The sequence below is a fragment of the Balaenoptera ricei genome, chromosome 2 (genome assembly GCF_028023285.1).
Source record: "Balaenoptera ricei isolate mBalRic1 chromosome 2, mBalRic1.hap2, whole genome shotgun sequence".
NCBI lineage: Eukaryota > Metazoa > Chordata > Mammalia > Artiodactyla > Balaenopteridae > Balaenoptera > Balaenoptera ricei.
In genome coordinates, this window is record NC_082640.1 from 179,627,068 (window position 1) to 179,646,372 (window position 19,305).

At 47.5% G+C, this 19,305-nt stretch overlaps 1 protein-coding gene across 3 annotated transcripts in view; it reads left to right on the top strand.

Annotated features, from left to right (window-relative positions):
* Positions 1-18,291, top strand: part of LOC132359970 (B2 bradykinin receptor-like) — a 57,390-nt gene extending 39,099 nt beyond the window's left edge. Inside the window, exons 5-6 of one of the 3 annotated variants that reach the window (XM_059914955.1) lie at positions 8,812-9,309; positions 16,444-18,291. In XM_059914955.1, coding sequence (XP_059770938.1) covers positions 16,454-17,512 — 1,059 coding nt within the window. In that variant the 5' untranslated portion in view covers positions 8,812-9,309; positions 16,444-16,453 and the 3' untranslated portion in view covers positions 17,513-18,291. The remainder of the gene's footprint in view (positions 1-8,811; positions 9,310-16,443) is intronic. The other 2 variants (XM_059914954.1, XM_059914953.1) reach the window with 2 other exon arrangements.
* The last annotated feature ends 1,014 nt before the right edge of the window (positions 18,292-19,305 follow it).

The window sequence follows — 19,305 nt, forward strand, 5'->3', positions numbered from 1 at the left end:
AGAGCCTCCAAGAGGAACCAGCCCTGCACACACCTTGCTTTTGAACTTCTGGCCTCCTGCACAGTGAGAGAATAAATTTCTGTTCCTTTAAGCCACCCTGTCTGTGGTACTTTGATCCGGCCGCTCTAGGAGACGAATACAGATGTTTTAACGATTCTGAGTGCGTGTCACCCACGAGGTGCCCGTCCCAGTCCACACGCACTGCTTCCCCCGACAATGGAGGAGGGAACCAGACACCTTCTTCAGGTCTCCTGGGGTTTAGAGATGCTAGTTGGTGATGGAAGGTGTCCTAAGAAAGAATGGGATACACCATCTTATAGAATTTTAGAGATTTCTTCACAGGGAAGATACTGAGGCCTCTCGCAAGGTAACATAGCGTGTTGGGGGCTGCCCAGGCCCCCAGAGTGTGTGCACCACAGGCCTCGACACACCGTCTCTACTGACCCAGGGCCGGGGCTGCCCTGTTTCTCTCCTTCCCCCAAAGGCAGGCCGATTCCAGGAGTCTCAGACCAGGTTAAGAAGAGGCCACAGGGCCCAGCTCCCAGCTTCCTGACAGCTCCACCACCAAGCCCACTTTGGTGGGACATTGTTTATAAACAACCCTGAAAAATGGCCCAGGACGGAGCTCGGAGGCTCCTCTGGACGCCCCCCTCCGCGCTGAGTCACCGCATGGCCCACTCAGGGCAGTCAAGTACGCCTGCATATTCCTCTCCCCAGTCCTGGCCAAGGCAGAGGACGGTTTACGTAACCCTGCTGCGCTCACACTAGCACCGCCTTGTGCAACGGCCAAGTGATGAAACCAGAAGAGCTCCCGCCGGCTGCTGACCAAGGACCAGCTACATCACCATCTCACCTGATCCCCAAACTCGGAGAAGAGGCCCACTTCATAGATTAAGAGACTGGGTCTCCTTGGGGGGCTGGGAGAGAGATAAATTAGGAGTTTGGGATTACATATACACACTACTGTATATAAAATAGATAAAAAACAAGGACCTACTGTGTAGCACAGGGCACTATATTCAATATTTTGTAATAACCTATAAGGGAACAGAATCTGAAAAAGAATAGACATTTATGTGTATAACTGAATCACTTTGCTGGATACCTGAAACTAACACAACATTGTAATTTAACTATACTTCAATTTTTTTAAATGGTTTTAAAAATCCAGAAAAAAAAAATATAATGAAGAGACTGAGGCCCCGGGAGATGGTATAAAAAATGGCCCAAGTTCACCCAGCTGAACCGTGATGGAGCTGGGATTTAAACCCCCATGACGTGGTTCCTCAGCCAGACCCGCCCACCCTGACTTCCGCATCAGACCTCAAGGACCAGGGTCTTGCTTTGGAATCAGATTCTTTCACAAAGTACCAGTCCCCTTGAGGAAGACAAAGCAGTGAGACCCCCAACAGCTTGACAGCTGAATGGCCTTCTGGGCGAGTCCGACCCCTCCACCTCAGTCTCCAGCGGGAAGAAGAGAACCTCTCATTTGGCAACCCCTCCCCACTCCATTAGTTGCCCAAATTCTTTCTCTTCCACTCAGTCCTGACTTCATTTTCTTCTAGAGCTGCAGGGCTCCCCTTCCAATGTTTAAGCTCTTTTGATGCCATTATTCCCTTCTGCAGAGTTTCCGAAAGTTTCTCAAAAAACAAAAACAAAAACAACAGAAGAGTCTGGCTCCTGATTGTTCAAAAGAGTCTGAGAAATGCAACTACTACGTCTTTCTTGTGGGGCTGCATAGATGCATATTAAAGGCCCTGGGAAGACCTACAGGCAAGAGGTCAGTCCACTCTGCTTTGTCAAATGCAGGGCTTTGTCTAACCCATGGGCTCCCGGACTTGATGGGCACAGAACCCGGTCCTCACTGCCAACTCCTTCCTACTCCGCTTGCCCAGTGTCTCCTTCTCCACGTGAAGTTTAAATATTGGAATTCCTCAGGCTTCAATCCTAAGCCCTCTTCTCATCTCTCTACATGGCCCACCTAACTAATCCCAGCCAGGGTCATGACTCTAAATGTCATCTGTGATGCTTAGTCTTATGTGTCAACGTGCCTGGGCTCCAGCACCCCGTTATTTAATCAAACACAAATCTAGGGGCTGCTGTGAAGGTATTCTGTGGATGTGGTAAACATCTCCAATCGATGGACTTTAAGTAAAAGAGATCATCCTCGATCATGTGGGTGGGCCTCCTCCAAGCAGTGGGAAGGCCTCAGGAGCCCAAACTGTGGTTTCTTGAAAAAGAAGAAATTCTGCCCCAAGACTGGAGCTTCAACTCCTGCTTGAGTTTCCAGCCTGCTGACCTGACCTACAGATTTTGGACTTGTCAACCCCTACAATGATGTGAGCCAATTCCTTGAAATAAATGCATAGATAGATAGATAGATAGATATGATAGATGATAGATAGATAGATATGATAGATAGATGATAGATATGATAGATGATAGATAGATAGATAGATAGGATAGATAGATAGATGATAGATGATAGATAGATAGATGATGGATAGATAGATGATAGATAGATGATAGATAGATAGATGATGGATAGATAGATGATAGATAGATGATAGATAGATGATGGATAGATAGATGATAGATAGATGATAGATAGATAGATGATGGATAGATAGATGATAGATAGATAGATAGATGGATGATAGATAGATCCTATTGGTTCTGCTTCTCTGGAGAGCCCTGACTGATACACATCTATGCCAACAACTCTCTTCTGAAAAATCTCTGATCCAAATGCCTGCTGGAAAGCCATTTAGGTATTTCACATGCATCTCCAACTTAAGGCCAAAACCAGCCTTTTTCATTCTCTTTTTAAGAAGCATATTCCTCCCTTCATCTCCCCCATCTCGGTAAATGGTACCACACAAGAGCTAGGGTGACCTTTCTAAATGTTTAAAGCCCTTTGGTGGCTTCCTATTTCTGGTCGATGTGCCATCCAGACGCTCCTTAAGGAATGAGGGACCTGCTACCCCAGCTGCCAGGGACGCTGCCGGCAGACAGTGCTTACCGTAAGCGCTGCTTCACCCAAGGTCATGCCGTCTTCCAGGGCACCCTTCATCCAGTGGCTGAGAGAAGGAAGGAAGGAAGCCCAGCCCTCTTGCCCCAACCCAGACAGCTTTGAAGGGTCATCCCATCCAGGAATTTTCACAGGTCTTCGGAGGCTTCTCTTAAGACTACGCTGCAGCTCAGTTCTCCCTGTGCCCAATCCTTCCTTCCTTTTACTCTCACAGGTCCTGATCCCCTGGACCTCCTGCACCCTGCAATGCCACGGGAACTGGGAAACTCCAAACTCTATCAGCCGCTGTCCCAGGCTCCGTCTGGTCTGGCCCTGCCCAGCGTACACCTCCTCTCCAGCCCTTCGACCTTCTGTGTTCGTTTCTTCAGTTCCTCAAGCAGATCAAGCTGTCACAACCTCAGGGCCCTTGTTTATGCTGTTCCCTCTGCCCGCACTAAGCTCCTCCGACTCTGCAATGGGTTTCTCCTCTTACTCCCAGTTTCCCCTCTGCCTCCCTGACCTCCCTCAGTACAAATCCTGACACCCTGTCTGTTTTGTGGAACACTGCATCCTGAGCTGTTTCTTCATAGAACTCACCACAATTACAATCACAGGTGGTTTTCTCTGTTTGCTTGTGTGTCAAGGGTGACCCTGAGTCTTACAGGAAAGGTGAAAGTTATCTTCCACATTCAGTTCCCCTGTACCCAGAGTATGCAGCTCAAAGAAGCATCCCCCATCATGGGGGCCAACATGATCTACGCTAAAGACAAATGCTCACAGCATCAATTCCATCTCCATTAAATACATCATATGAGAACTACTGGTTTCAAAGGAAGAGGAATTTTACTTCATGGTCCCATTTTTTGCAGTACATGTGGGCCAATTAGGCATCTAGGCTGACTAGAAAATGGGTACTTTCTCCCAGATTACACAGAGAAAAGTCATAAAACTGGGAAAAGCTACATCAATATGTAAACATTCATCTTACCCTATGAACATCTGTATAAAGTGATATTGACAGTTTCCATGCATGTGTATGATCTTCAGAACTGCTCTCAAAGTAGGACATGATCTCAGATAAAGAAACTGAGGGTCAGAGCATTCCCAGGATTGTGTGGGTCACCCAGCTCCCTTCCAGGAGTATTGCAGGTGGACGGCCTCCCCCTCTGTACTCACTCTCTCAGATCTGAAACTGTTTGATTCCCTTTCCTGCACCAAACCAAGAGCCTTTGGGGGCACACCTGCACAGGGCCTGCCCCAGGGTAGGAGCTATGTGATCTCACATAAAGAATGACTAAATGGGGTGGGGTGGGGGAACGGCTAGAACCTGGGCTTTCTGACTCCAAGTTCCAAGTGAGTCTTCCACAAACACATCTGTGCACATGTGTGTTTATGGTATGCATGCAGGTCCTTCCATCTACAATGTTTTTCTCAGCTTGCCTGCCTTCCAAACTCCTATTCGTCTCTCAAAACCCCACTCAAATATCCTTCCGCCATGAATTTTTCCCAACTCTGCCTTGAGCAGAATTAAATCCTTTCAGTCTTGACACTCAGACAGAACCTTGGCACTTCATTGCCACTTTGCATTCTACAAAGTATAGTCACTGGATGTCTGCCTGTCTTTGTCCTCAGCCAGACCAAGAGCTGCTCAAGGGGACAGCATTCACCTTTGTCCCTCCAGTGCCCACACAGGACCTGGCACCCACAAGGGGTTTGGGACATGCATGTTGATAGAGACAAGCTGTTGATACTCTTGTATATAAATAAATAGAGTTATGAAGTCTTTCAGCAAATATTTATTAAGCATGTGAGCCCTGTTGTAGGAGCTAGGAACATGACTCTAATCAAAAGAGATAAACCCTTTCCCTGGTGCAGCTCACATTCTGCTGGGAGAGACAGGAAGTAAAAGATAAACGGATGAATGTATCCAGGTGACGATAACGGCTGTATCAAACAGTGAAGCTGGGCAAGCGGAGGAAAGGCTATTTCAGGGGAGGGCTCTCTGATAAGGGGGGGATATGCGGAGACCACAAGGACCTGGGGGAGTGAGCGTGCAGGTCCCTATGGGAAGGGCGCTCCAGGCAGAGAGAATGGCCAGTGCAAAGGTCCTGAGGTAGGAGACAACACGGCTTGTTCAAAAGAGAGCGAGGAGGCGGGGGAACAGATGGAGAGAGTGAGAGGGGTGCTCAGAAATGCATCAGGGGGTGGGGCACTGTGACCTTGAGGGCCACTGTCAAATCTTAGTGTCCTCCTGGGCCCGAGACAGGACTGCCATGGTCTGACTTAGGCTGTAGAACACAGAGGAACATAGCTGATCATCCTCTGGCAGACCCCTTCTGAGTGTTGCCCCTGTGGGGTATGTCCTGAGTGCCAGCATGTGCCAGGCTGCAGGCTGTGTTAGCTCATGGGATCCTCCCAGCTTCCCTAAGTGGAGGTTTCTAGTGAGCCCACTACCCAGCTGAGAAAACCTGATCTCCCAGAGCAAGGCCAGCGTGGGGATGGAGAGTTGTCTGTGGACTTTCTTAAACTTACGTGGTCCATGGAACCCCTGTCCCAGCGGAGCTGTCTCTGCAGAGTGACAGGCACCAAGAACCCTTGGCTTCTAAATGGCCATGAACTCAGGCCAGGGCAGCGCCTGCGCCGCCTGAATGCCCAGGACACACTCCAGTTGGCAGCTGTCTCCCTGTTGATTTCTGGGTCTTCGCGCTTTGTTAAACCTGCGTGGAGGAGTTTATTTGTATCCCCCTGACATCATGACCCATTACTCCAGCCCTGCCCCGCCCTGCCCCCTTCGTGCTGCACCTGTGTGGCGCTCTTCTGCCGTGGCCTTTGCCACACGTGGCTGCAGGTGTCTGCTTGCTCACCTGCCTCACCCACCCGAGCGTGAGCGGCCCAGCACGGACGCTGAGCCGTCCTCTCTGCCCCCGGCCCCCAGTTCACCCCTGGCCCCATGGAGCTGCTCCCCACATGTTTGCAGAACAGGAAGAAAAACGCTCAGACCTGTGCTTACAAAGGAGCAGAGCTTACAGTGGGATCTGAATGACGGATGGACATGAAGGAGAAAGAGAGGATTGGGATGGTGATTTCTAGCGAACGCTCACAGGTCGGTGAGTCCAGATGCATTAGGCCCGTGGGCCTTCCCTCTCAGCCAGAGTGGAAGGACCAGGTAGAGGTGGCTCTGGGTGATACAGCAGGACCGCCAAGGAGTCTGTGAATTCCAGGGGGCGGGGCCGTTGAAGTGACAAAATCCAGGTCCTTCCGGAATATTCATCTAGCCCAAGGATAAACTGAAGGGAAAAAAATCAGAAAGCAAGGAGATTGGTTTGGGGTTCTTTGTTGCAGACGTATTTGTTGCATGAGCGTCTAAAACCAAGATGGGAAGGAAGGTTTGGGCAGAGGGGGAGAGCACTCGCTAGACCGAAACAAGAATGCCGCCTTTCATCCTGGTGGGAAGTCACCCCGCGGGAGTTTTCTTTCCTTAACTGCAGTGGAGGTTGTAAGAGAGATGCCAGCTACTTTACGGACTGAGTAGGACCCTCACCCACACCCCCGCACAAGACGCTAGGCATATAGACGTCATTCATAGAGTTGCGCTGGATGAAATATACCAGAGTCTTTGACCTTGAAGAAGCTGCTGGATGTGACTAGAAAGGAGAAGAGACCAAGTGACTCCAGTGCTTAGCGGCTGGAGAGCTGGAAAGTGATCCTGACTGTCAGAGTGGGGACATAACCTCGGCGTCCCCAAGTTCCTCCAACTCCAGCGCACCCTTTCCTTGAATCTGCATCGAGCATAGTCCGAGCCCACCCGTACCTGCCTGGGGTCCCGCTGCGTTAACACTGAGGACAATTTCAAGGAGGGTTGGTCTGTCCCACCCAGCTGGCCAGGCTGTCCTCTGTTTCTGGGTCTTCCACCAGCCACCTCTTTGTGCCTTATAACGGTCTCTGCTGTAATCATTTTAAATTGGTTAAAATAATCATTTTAAATCTGCTAAAATAATTTTTAACACGTTAAAAATCAGTTTTATTAACTAACGTATATTAAGTTCACATACTTAATGAACAAAGTGAACAAAGCATTTCACAATCCACTGTATGATCCTCAATCAGAATACAGATTACAGGAATTTGGAAGCATTCTTCTTCTTCCAATATAATGATTGGAGAATGGTGATTTCTCTGGTTCACAAAACGGGGCCTAATTATTTAGTAAACGTGGATGAACATTACTTTTACGACCTCTTAGGGATGGGTTACTATACTTTTCTTGGGTATCTATGAAGATGCCTTCATTTCAGCCATGTCAACTAATATTTGTGACTTCTGTCTATTGCTTTTATGAATACCTATGCCCACCCTCCCACAAGGGTCCCAGTGCCCAGGGGACTTCCACCCAGTACAGCTCACACCAGGCCTTTGCCATGTCACTCTCAGCCTCCTCCCATCTTCGCCACGTTCCAGGGATCTGTGGTCCCTTCCTACACGTGGGGTTCCCTCAGCCTGCCCTCAGACCCCAGAATTCAGGCTCCCACACCCCACAGCCCCAGAGGCAGAAGGAGACCCTCTCCTCCCTGGACCAAGGCCCACTTCCCTTTTCCCATCCCGGAAACAACAGTGGGAGCATCCATTTTCTTCAGAGAACTTTCCATCCCACCACAGGGTGGGGCTCCCCAAGGCCTTGGCAGGGCTGCCACAGTGCCACTTACTCAGCCCTCACTAGTGGCATGTGGCATACTGACAGTCCTGGCCACGTGGCCCTGCCACGCACAGGCCACTTCTCACAGTCTGTCCTCCATGTGAGGCAAAGCCAAGGTCAGGCCTGCGCACCCCACCTCCCGGCAGGACTGGTGTCATGATATCCTGTGGGTAAACCTGTGTTGGAGCCGGCAGACATCTCCTGAGAGCAGATACTTCTCAGAAACAATCCTGTCTAAACTCACATCAAAGGGAGAAAAGCCAACCACCTTCTGCAAAGGCGGGTCTGGCTGGTGAGACTCTGATCTACATTACTAATTAGGAAGGACTGATGACTGGGATTTGGAGAACTTTCTCTAGTTAAAATCTACCCCAAAATGATGGCAGGCACTCACCTAACATCTGCATGACTGAAAAAGTCCCAGATCTCTCCTGATACGAAGGGCCCTTCCCCAAAGATAAATTCCAGCTTCCTCCCTAAAATACACATCTGATTCTTGGAGTGTCCTTTTTCTTTTCAACCTGCTTCCACAATTTTAAGATGTCCAACAATGGGAGAAAACTGCTGGGAAATTCAAAAGTGCAGTTTGTCTCCAGTGAGGTGTTAGTAATAGAAAAGGGAAACACGGTGAGGAGGCCAGATTCTGAGGACAAAGGGGACATTTTCTGCTCCAGACACGCCAGGCTCAAGGTGACATCAAGAAATACAAGCAGAGCGTCCAAGAGGCAGTACTAGGGTGTAGGGAGGACTGAGGCCTGAGATTTTGGTGTCACTTTCCAGAAGCTGGAATCAAGCCCTGGTGTGGAAGCATTCTCCTGCACTTAGGGAGGGAGATTAGGACATCTTCATTTTTAGGAGCTAAGATAGAAAGTAGGCGGCATTCGGTCAAAGGCTCTTGAGGTCTGACTCTCAAAAAAAGCCAGAAATGTCAGACTGTCTGAACACTAGGTCCTGAGTGGTTCAAGTTGATATCCGCAGACTTACATCAAAAACAGACTTCAGAACTGTCAGGGAAGATGAGGGAAAAGTGCATCTGACCTTACTAAGCTCTGCATATTGCATGAGTCAAGCTTTTTGTGGTTCACTGTTTGTTTAATGGGGTCCACAGTGATGGATTCTTGGCGATATACCCTTCATGACCAGAATTCAAAAGTGGACATTCAAGTCAACTCCCACGAAAGCTGCTGCAGAACCCCAAGCATTCAGGTCTCCAGTGCGAATGGGTAAAATCATCACTCAGACCTGTGGGGACTCAACGATGCCAAAATGTGTTTTAAGGGCATGTTGGTCACTGTATCATTCTTGGGCAGGATCGCGGGACCTTCCCAGATGTTACCAAATTAAAGATGGAGATGGTCGTTGAGTAATCGCTTGCCAGCTCCAAAGTGCAAAGTTGTTTTTCTTCCAAAATTCCAGCTTGTTTCCTCTGTCTGAAAGACTCACTTTTTCAGCAGTCCAGCCGATGACATCACTGGAGTAGGGGTTCTGTAATTTAAGGCCACCACACTTCCACAGGGCTTCCCAGAGCAGAAGATACCTCCAAAGGCAGCTCTCACCATCAGAAAGCCCAGCTGAAGTTGTGACCTCTTTCATTTTGTCTGAGTAAGTAAGTGACCATCTTTTTTTTTCTCTCTTATAAGAGTAAAATATAAGAGAAGATCCATATCTCAGGGGAAAAATTTTTCCCTTTACAACTAATATTGACAGAGTTTTCAGCTTTCTGTTGTATGTTTTTTAAAAAACCATAATTCTGAATCAATTTAAGAGACTGTATTCCATGCCTCCTTTGGGTTTTAGCTGCTTTTCCAGAAGAGGAGGAGGGAGGATGCTTGGAACAGGAGGGTACTTCCGGCAGGTCTTTCCATCAAGGTCACATGAAACATGTAGAGGCTGAATGCAGTCATCAGAGCTCCGTGTGGGCTCCGACCACTTACAGTCTACGAATTCCGATTTATAAAAATCAAACTGGTCTCCCCAGGATCGCTTACAAAATTTCATAACGCCAATGACTGGTTGGGTTATCTGTGGATTGAAAACAGTATCTTATGATGTGATTGGGTTGACATCCTTTAATATCTATGCCTGTATTTCAAATGCCTTTATCATCAGCTCACTGTTGAAATTGGAATTAATTTGAAGAAGGCTAATTTGTTGAAGAAGTAGCATGCACCGATGTTTTAATGTGCAGAGCTCAGAAAATATCACATAGAAATTACAGAATCGATCATCTCTAGTAGACTCGCCCAATGTCACTCTTGACTTTTTCAGATAAGATCAAATATGACTAATAATATCAATAGCTGCTGGTTTTTGACCACGTACTATGGGCCAGGCAAATATCAGAGCTAAGACTCGGAACCAACAAAGAAAGGTTTCTCCTCTCTGGCCAACTTTACATAAACACAGGCAGCAGCTGGTAAAGACAACCTCCTGAAAATAGGCTCGGCTTGAGCAAACACATGCCGTGGCCACAGACCCAGCCGGGTCCCATGGGATGGCGGGCAGTGTCTGCTGAACCAATCAGATTCGAGCTGAAGTAAGAGGTTTCTGCTGGTGGCATAGGTGACAGTTCCTGGTTTCCTGGGCAGGGTGAAGCCTTGACCCATGTATTAGTGTCCAGTTGCTGTTGTAACAAATTAGCACAAATCTAGTGGCCTCAAACAACACAAATGTGTTATCTTATAGTCCTGGAGGTCAGAAGTTCAAAATCAGCCTCACTGGGCTAAAGTCAAGGTGTTGGCTAGGGCTGTGCTCCTTCTGGAGGCTCGAAGGGAGAAGCCGTTCCTTGCTTTTTCTGGCTTCTAGAGGCTGCCTGTGTTCCTTAGCTCATGGCCCCTTCGCCATCTTCCAAGCCAATGGCATAGCATCTTCTACTCTCTTCCTGCCTTTGACCGCCCCCTACCTCCCTCTTTTACTTATAAATGAAATCACTTTCACTTGTGATGACGTCAAGCCCACCTCCATAATCCAGCATCATCTCCCCATCTCAAGATTCTTAGCTCAACCCCATCTGCGAAGTCCCCTTTACCATGTAAGGGAACATATTTGCAGGTTCCAGGGACTAGGACGTGGACATCTTTGGGGACCATCATTCTGCCGACTGCACGGCTCTGGGGTACAGCCCAGGTTTTGGTCTGGCGGTGCCCGGGCAGCCCCTGTCTCTTGCTGACCCGTGGTCCCTCAGGAGCACGCAGGAGCCAGGCCCCCTCCACTGCCTCCCAGAGCCACCCTTTCCTGCCCAGCCACCCACACTTCAGAGGGGACTCGACCCCTGTCCCACACGTTCAGGGTGACCTGAAGGAGGAAAGGGAGGGAAGCAAAGCAGACCACATCCGGGGTCTCTCTCAGCATCCACAACGAACCGCTTCCCTCCTTCCAGCTCCTTCTTAAACCTCCTGGTGGTGAAAGCTCCAAGGCTGGAGACGAATGAGAATCCCACTGCCAAGAAGCCAGGCCCTCCTGGAACTCAGCTTTCCGGAAATTTAGTTCCTTATTTTCCTAGTGTGCTAGGTGCCAGGTAATCCCTGAACTGTTCTACAGCTCAGGAAGAGCAGAAAAGGGGTCTCTTGGTACTTTCCAACCTCGTGTTCCGACACCAGGGTAGCCCACATGAAGGAGAGGTTGCTTACACTCGGAGGGACCAGGACACTTTATCGTCACATTATTACTACCGTAGTTATCACCATTATTATTGTGGTGGTGGTTATCATCATTCGAGCCTCATATTTGTTGCTTTGCAACCTACGAGGGGATTCTACAGGTATAATCTCCTTCAAGCTTCACCATGACTCTTTGTAATAACTGCCGTTATTCCCATTCTACAGATGAACAAACTGAGGCTCAGAGAAGTTATCTGACTTGCCCAGAATCACAGTTTGGTGACCCCAGGACCCAAGCCCAGGCTCCCTAACACCAGACCCATTCTCTTTATGGTCACAGCACACTGGGTAAAAGAGGCCTGACCCTGAGCTGGGCCTGGAAGAAGAGCCGTGTATAAACAGACTGGCTCCTATCGCCGTATGAATGTAGGCAAGTCACTTCACTTCTCTTCACCTCCGTTTGCCCATCTGTACAATGGGCACAAGACAGCCATCCCTCCTCCCGGGCATGTTGTCAGGATCAGGTTACCTAAAGCCCAGCACAGCCCACAGATCACAGGTGTGGCTGACAGTGAAGGGTCAGATCTGGCATCGGGGGCTTACTCTGCAGCCCCAGCGTTGGTGGGAGACTGGGGCTGAGACGAAGATGCTCGGGTTTTCCGTGGCACATAGAGCTTCCTCAGCACGTGCAGAGAAGCACACAGGAAGGAATGGCATGAGGCCCAACGGCAGTCTTAGGAAGCAGCTCCCACACGTGTGTGTAGTACAAGGGGGCTGCCAGGGGCGGGGCATGGAGGGCCACCAGGTATCTGAGAAATCAGGTTTGCTGGGTGTATTGCTTTCCTGTGGCTGCCAAAGCAAATTACTACAAAACACTTAAAATTGATTATATTATATTGATGGAGTTATAAAGTAGTTCTAGTCAAAAGCTATTTTCAAAAAATATGTATATTTAATTATATATACATGTATGTATATGTATATACACACACACACCAATGAATTGTTTATATTATATTCATGGAGTTATAAAAGTAGTTCTAATTAAAAGCTATTTTCAAAATAATTATATATTTAACTGTATATATTTATGTGTATACACACACACACCCCAACAAATTGGTTATATTATATTGATGGAGTTATAAAGTAGTTCTAGTCAAAAATATTTTTTCCAAAAAAATCTAAATATATTCATCCATCTACATATATTAAAGCAAAATGAAAGATTTTCTTTATGTTAATTAACTGAACATTGAAAAATAACATAAGCAAAATAATTAGTTTGGGTACATATGCAAGTGCTACAATTAGCTTCTTGAGCTTGTATCTGACTCTCATATGTCTTTGGCATTTTCCAGAGAATGTATTTTTCTCTCAATATGGTCTTATTATTTTTAATGGTTCCATATAATTGCCTGAATTTTTTTCCTTCAAATTTTATGGTTAATAAATTTAAATTAGCAACTTCAATTGACTCTTCTCTTGGACCAGAAAATATTTAATGAAGAAAATGTTCTCTCTGCAGGTGTTGAGGTATCTGATAAACTCTGAGCAAATTCTGCCAAGCAGAGGCTATTCTCAAGTCTAATTCTTTGCATATGGAATTATGCAAATATTTCAGCCCAGATATTTTCACAGGTGCTGTCTTTTTGCCTTAGTTTGAGTTCCTTCAACAAATATTTTCACCACATTAAACTCTTCAGATAAGTTGTAGCTATTTATAAGTTTTGAATGCTTTGTCAAATTTAGATGCTGCAGATCAGGGGCTGTCCCAATTTCATCTCAATTTTCTACAAAATATGAACTTCTCCAATTGAAAAGATGCTTCCCACAAATTGAGACATTCCAAAGCTCATTATAAAATTCAAAAATTAAATCTTGTGCACCATTTGACCTCTCATCGCTTAGTCTGATCATTTTCTCCCTTGTTTTTTAGCTATAAATTTCAATTATTTTCTGCATAAAAGTTTTGTTTTCAATAACTACAATCTGCTAAAAGCTCTAAAAGCTGATGTTTTGGTGCTCCATTCATTGAATACTTGTTCGAAGATTCCTCATTGATTTGGAACAAAATTCAACAAAAATTCTCAACTCTGCTGTAACAAATAATTGAATAACATTTTAGGGCACTTAGTGTCTTCTAAAATTGATTTATGATGGGCAGCAGAGAAAGAAAATGCATGCTAAAGTTGTTTTAATTCCTCATCAAGGGAATTCCCTGGCGGTCCAGTGTGTAGGACTCTGTGCTTTAACTGCCGAGGGCATGGGTTTGATACCTGGTTGGGGAACTAAGATTTCACAAGCCTCACAGCACGGCCAAAAAAAAATTCCTCATCAACTTCATCACAAAGTTCGTAGTTCAGTAATTCTGAACTACAAATCTTATGTTTTAGAATTTTGTAAATCTTGTCAAATATAACCTCCATATCAATTGGTAAACTATTGATATTGATATCATTTATATGCAATTACAAATTGTGTGTGCACCATGACCTGTTCAAAGTACATTTCTGCTTCATCGGTCTCTTATTTTAGCAAGAATATTGTTGTTAGCATGACACTGGGCCCCACCAAAATGTGTGTGATCATCAGAAAAATACAACTTTCTCTCCAATGTGAACAATTTAAACTGAGTTTAGAATAGCATTCACAAAATGTCCATTGTTTCATTTTGCCAGAATGAACTTTCACAAGTTTTGCTTTGATTCCATGAACTGTATAAAAAAATTGAATCATGATTGGAATTGACTGATTTTTCTATTTGAAGACTCTGAGGATACTGGTATCAAACTGGCACCATTTCACTGTCCGTGGATTTCTTGCGGAGCCGTCACATTAATCAGCCATCACTTCCATTTTTGTGTGTGCACAAGATAACCTGACACTAAAAATGAGCTGAATTAACTTTAAGAACAGTCGTTTGCTCTAAGTGAAAAGTCACAGCATCTTCTGCAGTAATATGAGTGAAATCAACGTCTTAGGGCTGATCTTTGAAAAATACCAACTTCTGAAGTAGCAGCTTTGTGTTAGGTTTCCTTGTGGTCAGGGAAAGCGCTACAGCCCCCATCACGATATAAACATCAATAAATATTTTGTGCAAGTTACACGTTCATCATTGACTTCCCTGAGAGACAGAAGTTCAGGACTTAAATTTTCATTAAACGTTCTTTTTTTGCTCATTGTTGCCAGAAGGACTCATTGCAAAATTGAAAAGTATTGCCAAATAACAAAATAAATACTTCATGGTGGATTTATGCCCTGAAATCAATGACAAAAGAAGAGTGTCCTTTCTCTTCCATATGCTCTGGGTCAGAACCCTATAAGCCACAGATACGTCATAGCCTCCTAACCCATCATTTCCCATGTCCTCTGCTGACCTGTCAACTGGCAGCCCAGCAGCTGATTCTCTTCTCTGCCTACACTCTCCCTTGGTGATTTCATCCAGTCCTGTGACTTTAAATGCCAAATACCATCTGTGTGATTACAACTCCCAGTGATGTATCACCATCTCAGACGTGGTCTCTCAACACCAGTGTTGTGTAGCCAACTGCCCCAGATCCCCACCTGATGTCCAAGCGACAGCTCAGCCTCCACATGTCCAGACGTGAACCCCCGATCTTCCCCGCCAAAAAACCTGCTCCCTCTTCACTCCGTCATCTCCAGTTCAGTTGACTGCAACTTCCTATTTCCAGGTGCTCAGGCCAAAAATCTAAGCATCATGCAACTCCTCTTTTGTCATAACCCATATCCGATTGCAAATCATGGTGGTTCTACCTTCAGACTATATCTAGAGCCTGGTCACAGCTCACTGCTTCCACGGCTGCCCCTCCCCGGCTAACAGGTTTATTCCGTGTACTTATTGTCATTGCCTCTCTCCTCCCACAAGGCTAGAAGCACCTTGAGGGCAGGGCGTTTTGCCTGTTTGATTCACGGCTATGTCCCAAATACCTAGAACAGTGCCTAGCACATAGTGTGTGCTCAGTACATACTCGTCCAGTGGATGAACGAATGGAGGGACCCATGGATTTTACCCGATGTGAATGGCACAGTGTGTGGGTTACAGTGTCACAGTGAGAAGGTCATCACATCCTCCTCAGATGAGGAAAGTCGGGCTCAGAGACACAAAGTGATTGCCTAAGACTGCAGAGCCAAATAGACTTTCCCGAGATCAGCTCTCTTACGCAATATCTTGTGTTGGATACTATGAGTTTTGCCCAGTTGAAGGGAAGGACTCTTGGGCATCACTAAGGATAACGATGATGATAACGGTAGTTAACGGGTAGCGAGAGACTACAAAGAGCCAGGAGCCATTTGAAGCGCTTTGCGTATATTAACTCATCCAGGTGGGAGGAGGATTTTTAGGTGTGGAGCCCCAGAAACCCCACACCTTCTACTACTACCCTCACCTCCTCCACCCTACTGGCCCCAGTCCCAGTGGGTCAGCATCCCTGAGGGCCGGGCTTCTTCCTTGCTTCATTCCATCTTCGGTCATCGACCACTGTCTCCATGTCTGCCTCCCTCTAGATGGTGAGCACCTTCAGGGGGCTGGGCCCTGTTCCCTGTATCTCCAGCACCTGGCAAAGTACTGGCACAAAGTAGGTGCTCATTAAATCAAACATGAGCACCTACTTTGTGCCAGTGCTTTGTTTAATGAAACACTGCTAATAATAATGGTATGGTTGTAAATAAGACTCATCTTCCCCTTCCATTGAGTGTTTCCTCTAAGCCAGGCGACCAGGCCAAGCTCTCCACAGATACACTCGTCAGTCCTTGCCACAATCCCACAAGAGGGATACAATTAGATCCAATGTTCTAAAAGGAAAATAAAAGTCAGTGGGTCTAAGTGGCCCACACCAAGTAGTTACGTCAAGATTTGAACTCGGGTTTCAAAGCCCTGGTCCTTTCCTTTATACCCGGGGTCGGCAAAATTTTCATCTAAGGGAATAGGTGGTAAATATTTTCAGTTTTGCGGGCCAAAGGGCCACTGTTGCAACTCTGCTGTTGTAACACAAAAGGTAAATAAGTGGATGCAGCTGTGTGCCAATAAAACTTTATTTTCCAAAACTGGGAACAGGCTGGATGGGCCGCGGGCTGGAATCGGCCGCCTCCCGTGTGATGCTCTGTGACGTTCATTGCAGGTCACCGTGGATGGCCTCCCGGACCCTCCTGGAGCTCCTGTCCTCCAACCAGAGCCAGCTCCCGCCTCCAAATGCCACGTCCTGTGACAGCGCTCAGGAAGCCTGGGACCTGCTGCATAGCGTCTTACCCACATTTATCATCACCATCTGCTTCTGCGGGCTGCTGGGAAACCTCTTTGTGCTGTCCGTCCTTCTCTTGGCCCGACGGCGTCTGAACGCGGCAGAAATCTACCTGGCCAACCTGGCGGCTTCCGACCTGGTGTTCGTCTTGGGCTTGCCCTTCTGGGCAGAGAACATCTGGAAGGAATTCAACTGGCCTTTCGGAGCCCCCCTCTGCCGCGTGGTCAACGGCGTCATCAAGGCCAATCTCTTCATCAGTATCTTCCTGGTGGTGGCCATCAGCCAGGACCGCTACTGCGTGCTGGTGCACCCCATGGCCAGCTGGAGGCGGCGGCGACGGCGGTGGGCTCAGACCACCTGCGTGCTCATCTGGGCCGTGGGGGGCCTCCTAAGTATCCCCACGTTCCTGCTGCGCTCCGTCAAAGCTGTCCCGGAACTGAATATCTCCGCCTGTGTGCTGCTGTACCCCAATGAGGCCTGGCCCTTTGCAAGGATGGTGGAGTTAAACGTGCTGGGGTTTCTCCTCCCACTGGTTGCGATTGTCTTCTTCAACTATCACATCCTGGCAGCCCTGCGCGGGCGGGAAAAGGTCAGCAAGACAAGGTGCGGGGGGCCCACGGATGGCAAGACCACGGCCCTGATACTCATGCTCGTGGCGGCCTTCCTGCTCTGCTGGACCCCCTACCACTTCTTTGCCTTCCTGGAATTCCTGTTCCAGGTGTGGGCTGTCAGAGGCTGCTTCTGGGAGAATTTCACCGACCTGGGCCTGCAATGGGCCAACTTCTTTGCTTTCATCAACAGCTGCCTGAATCCAGTGATTTATGTCTTTTTGGGCCGGCTTTTCAGGACCAAGGTCTGGGAACTTTATAAACGATGCATCCCTAGACGATTGACTCCAATATCCACGTCCCATAGAAAAGAAATCCTCCAACTTTTCTGGCGGAATTAAAACAGCAGGGAGGGACTTCCCTGGTAGCACAGTGGTTTAGAATCCACCTGCCAATCCCTGGTCTGGGAAGATCCCACATGCCACATGCACCTAAGCCCATGCGCCACAGCTACTGAGCCTGCGCTCTGGAGCCAGAGAGCCACAACTACTGAGCCCACAAGCCACAACTACTAAGCCCGCGCACCACAACTACTGAAGCCCATGCACCTAGAGCCCATGCTCCGCAACAAGAGAAGCCACCACAATGAGAAGCCCGCGCACTGCAACAAAGAGTAGCCCCGCTCGCCGCAACTAGAGAAAGCCTGCACGCAGCAACAAAGACCCAACACAGCCAAAAACAAATAAATAAAATAAATAAATTTATTTTTTAAAAAAACAGCAGGGAGCCAAGAAGTGTGGTTTCCTCATCAACTATTACTGACATAATAAATACTACTGTAATAAGCTGAATGATGGTCCCCCAAGATCACCAGGACCTAGTCCCTGGAACCTGTAAATGTTTATAGGGTAATGGGGACTTTGCAGATGTAATTAAGTGAAGGATCTTGAGATGGGAAATTATCCTGGGTTATCTGGGTGACCCAATGTCATCACAAGGGTCTTTATAAAGAGGAGGCAGAAGTGTCAGAGACAGAGAAGGCTGGAGGGATACAAAGAAGGGGGCCACAGGCCAAGAATTGCAGGTGCCCTGTCGAGACGTGAAATGGCAAAGAAATGGATTCACCCTGGAGCCTCCTTCTGGAACCAGCCCTGCTGACATCTTGATTTCAGCCCAGTGACATTTTGGATGCCTGGTCTCCAGAACCAGAGGATAATAAATCTGTGTTGTTTTTAAGTCACCAAGTTTATGGTTAATTTGTCACAGCGGTAGGAAACACGTTTCCAGTAAGCATCTCTTGTTACATTTCCACTTGCCTGTCCATCCAAAATGTTCTAGGTTAACTGCTAGGAACAGAGAGATGACATAGCTAGAGAGCCTATCCACAAGGAACTTGCGTAGTTCGAAATAATTATAGTATAAAAAAAAGTCAATGAGAAATCGCATGCGCGTGACACAGACCCAGTACCTGGAGCATTCAGAGGGAAAGGGGATGATCTCCTTCCAGGGTTATCAGAAAGGAGGCTGTGAAGGGAGTGAACTGTGAACTGAGCTTGACGGGGGTAGAATCTGGTACATGGAGAGAGGGAGAAAGGGCTGGTAGAGGCAGAACCGCACACACAGGTAAAAAGCGTGGGCTGCAGGTGAAAGGATATCTACTGAACACTTAATGCTTCAGTGCCTTTCTTGCTGCGAGGGGCCCAGCGGTGAACCTGAGAAAGTCCGTCTTCCAGGAGGCTGTGGCGACAGAGACGATAATTAGGACAGTGTCACGGTGTAGGATGATCCACCGTCAGGTGAGAGCAGGTGCTCTGAGAGCAGAGAGAAGGGGGGTCCAGCCTGGGGAGCTGGGAGGGGACGGCTTGAGAGGGTTTCCCGGAGGAAGAGACATAAAAGCTGAGTCCCAAAGGACAAGCAAAATGGGGGAAAGGAGTGTTCCAGAGAAAAGAAACTAATCAGATCCGGAGACAGGTTGGTTCGCAGGTTAAGGAGGAGGATGAAGGAAGGAAGGAAGGAAGGAAGGAAGGAAGGAAGGGTGAGGCAGCCCTGGAAGGATTTGAGGTTTGAGGGGGGCACAGGTGTTGGGAGGATCTATGATGGTCAAGGGCAGGGAGCGAAGCCTGAATGTGTTCCAGGGGCTTTGAGGGCCTTGCTGGAGCCAGGAGGCATGCATTTCTTATGTGAACTACTGTAG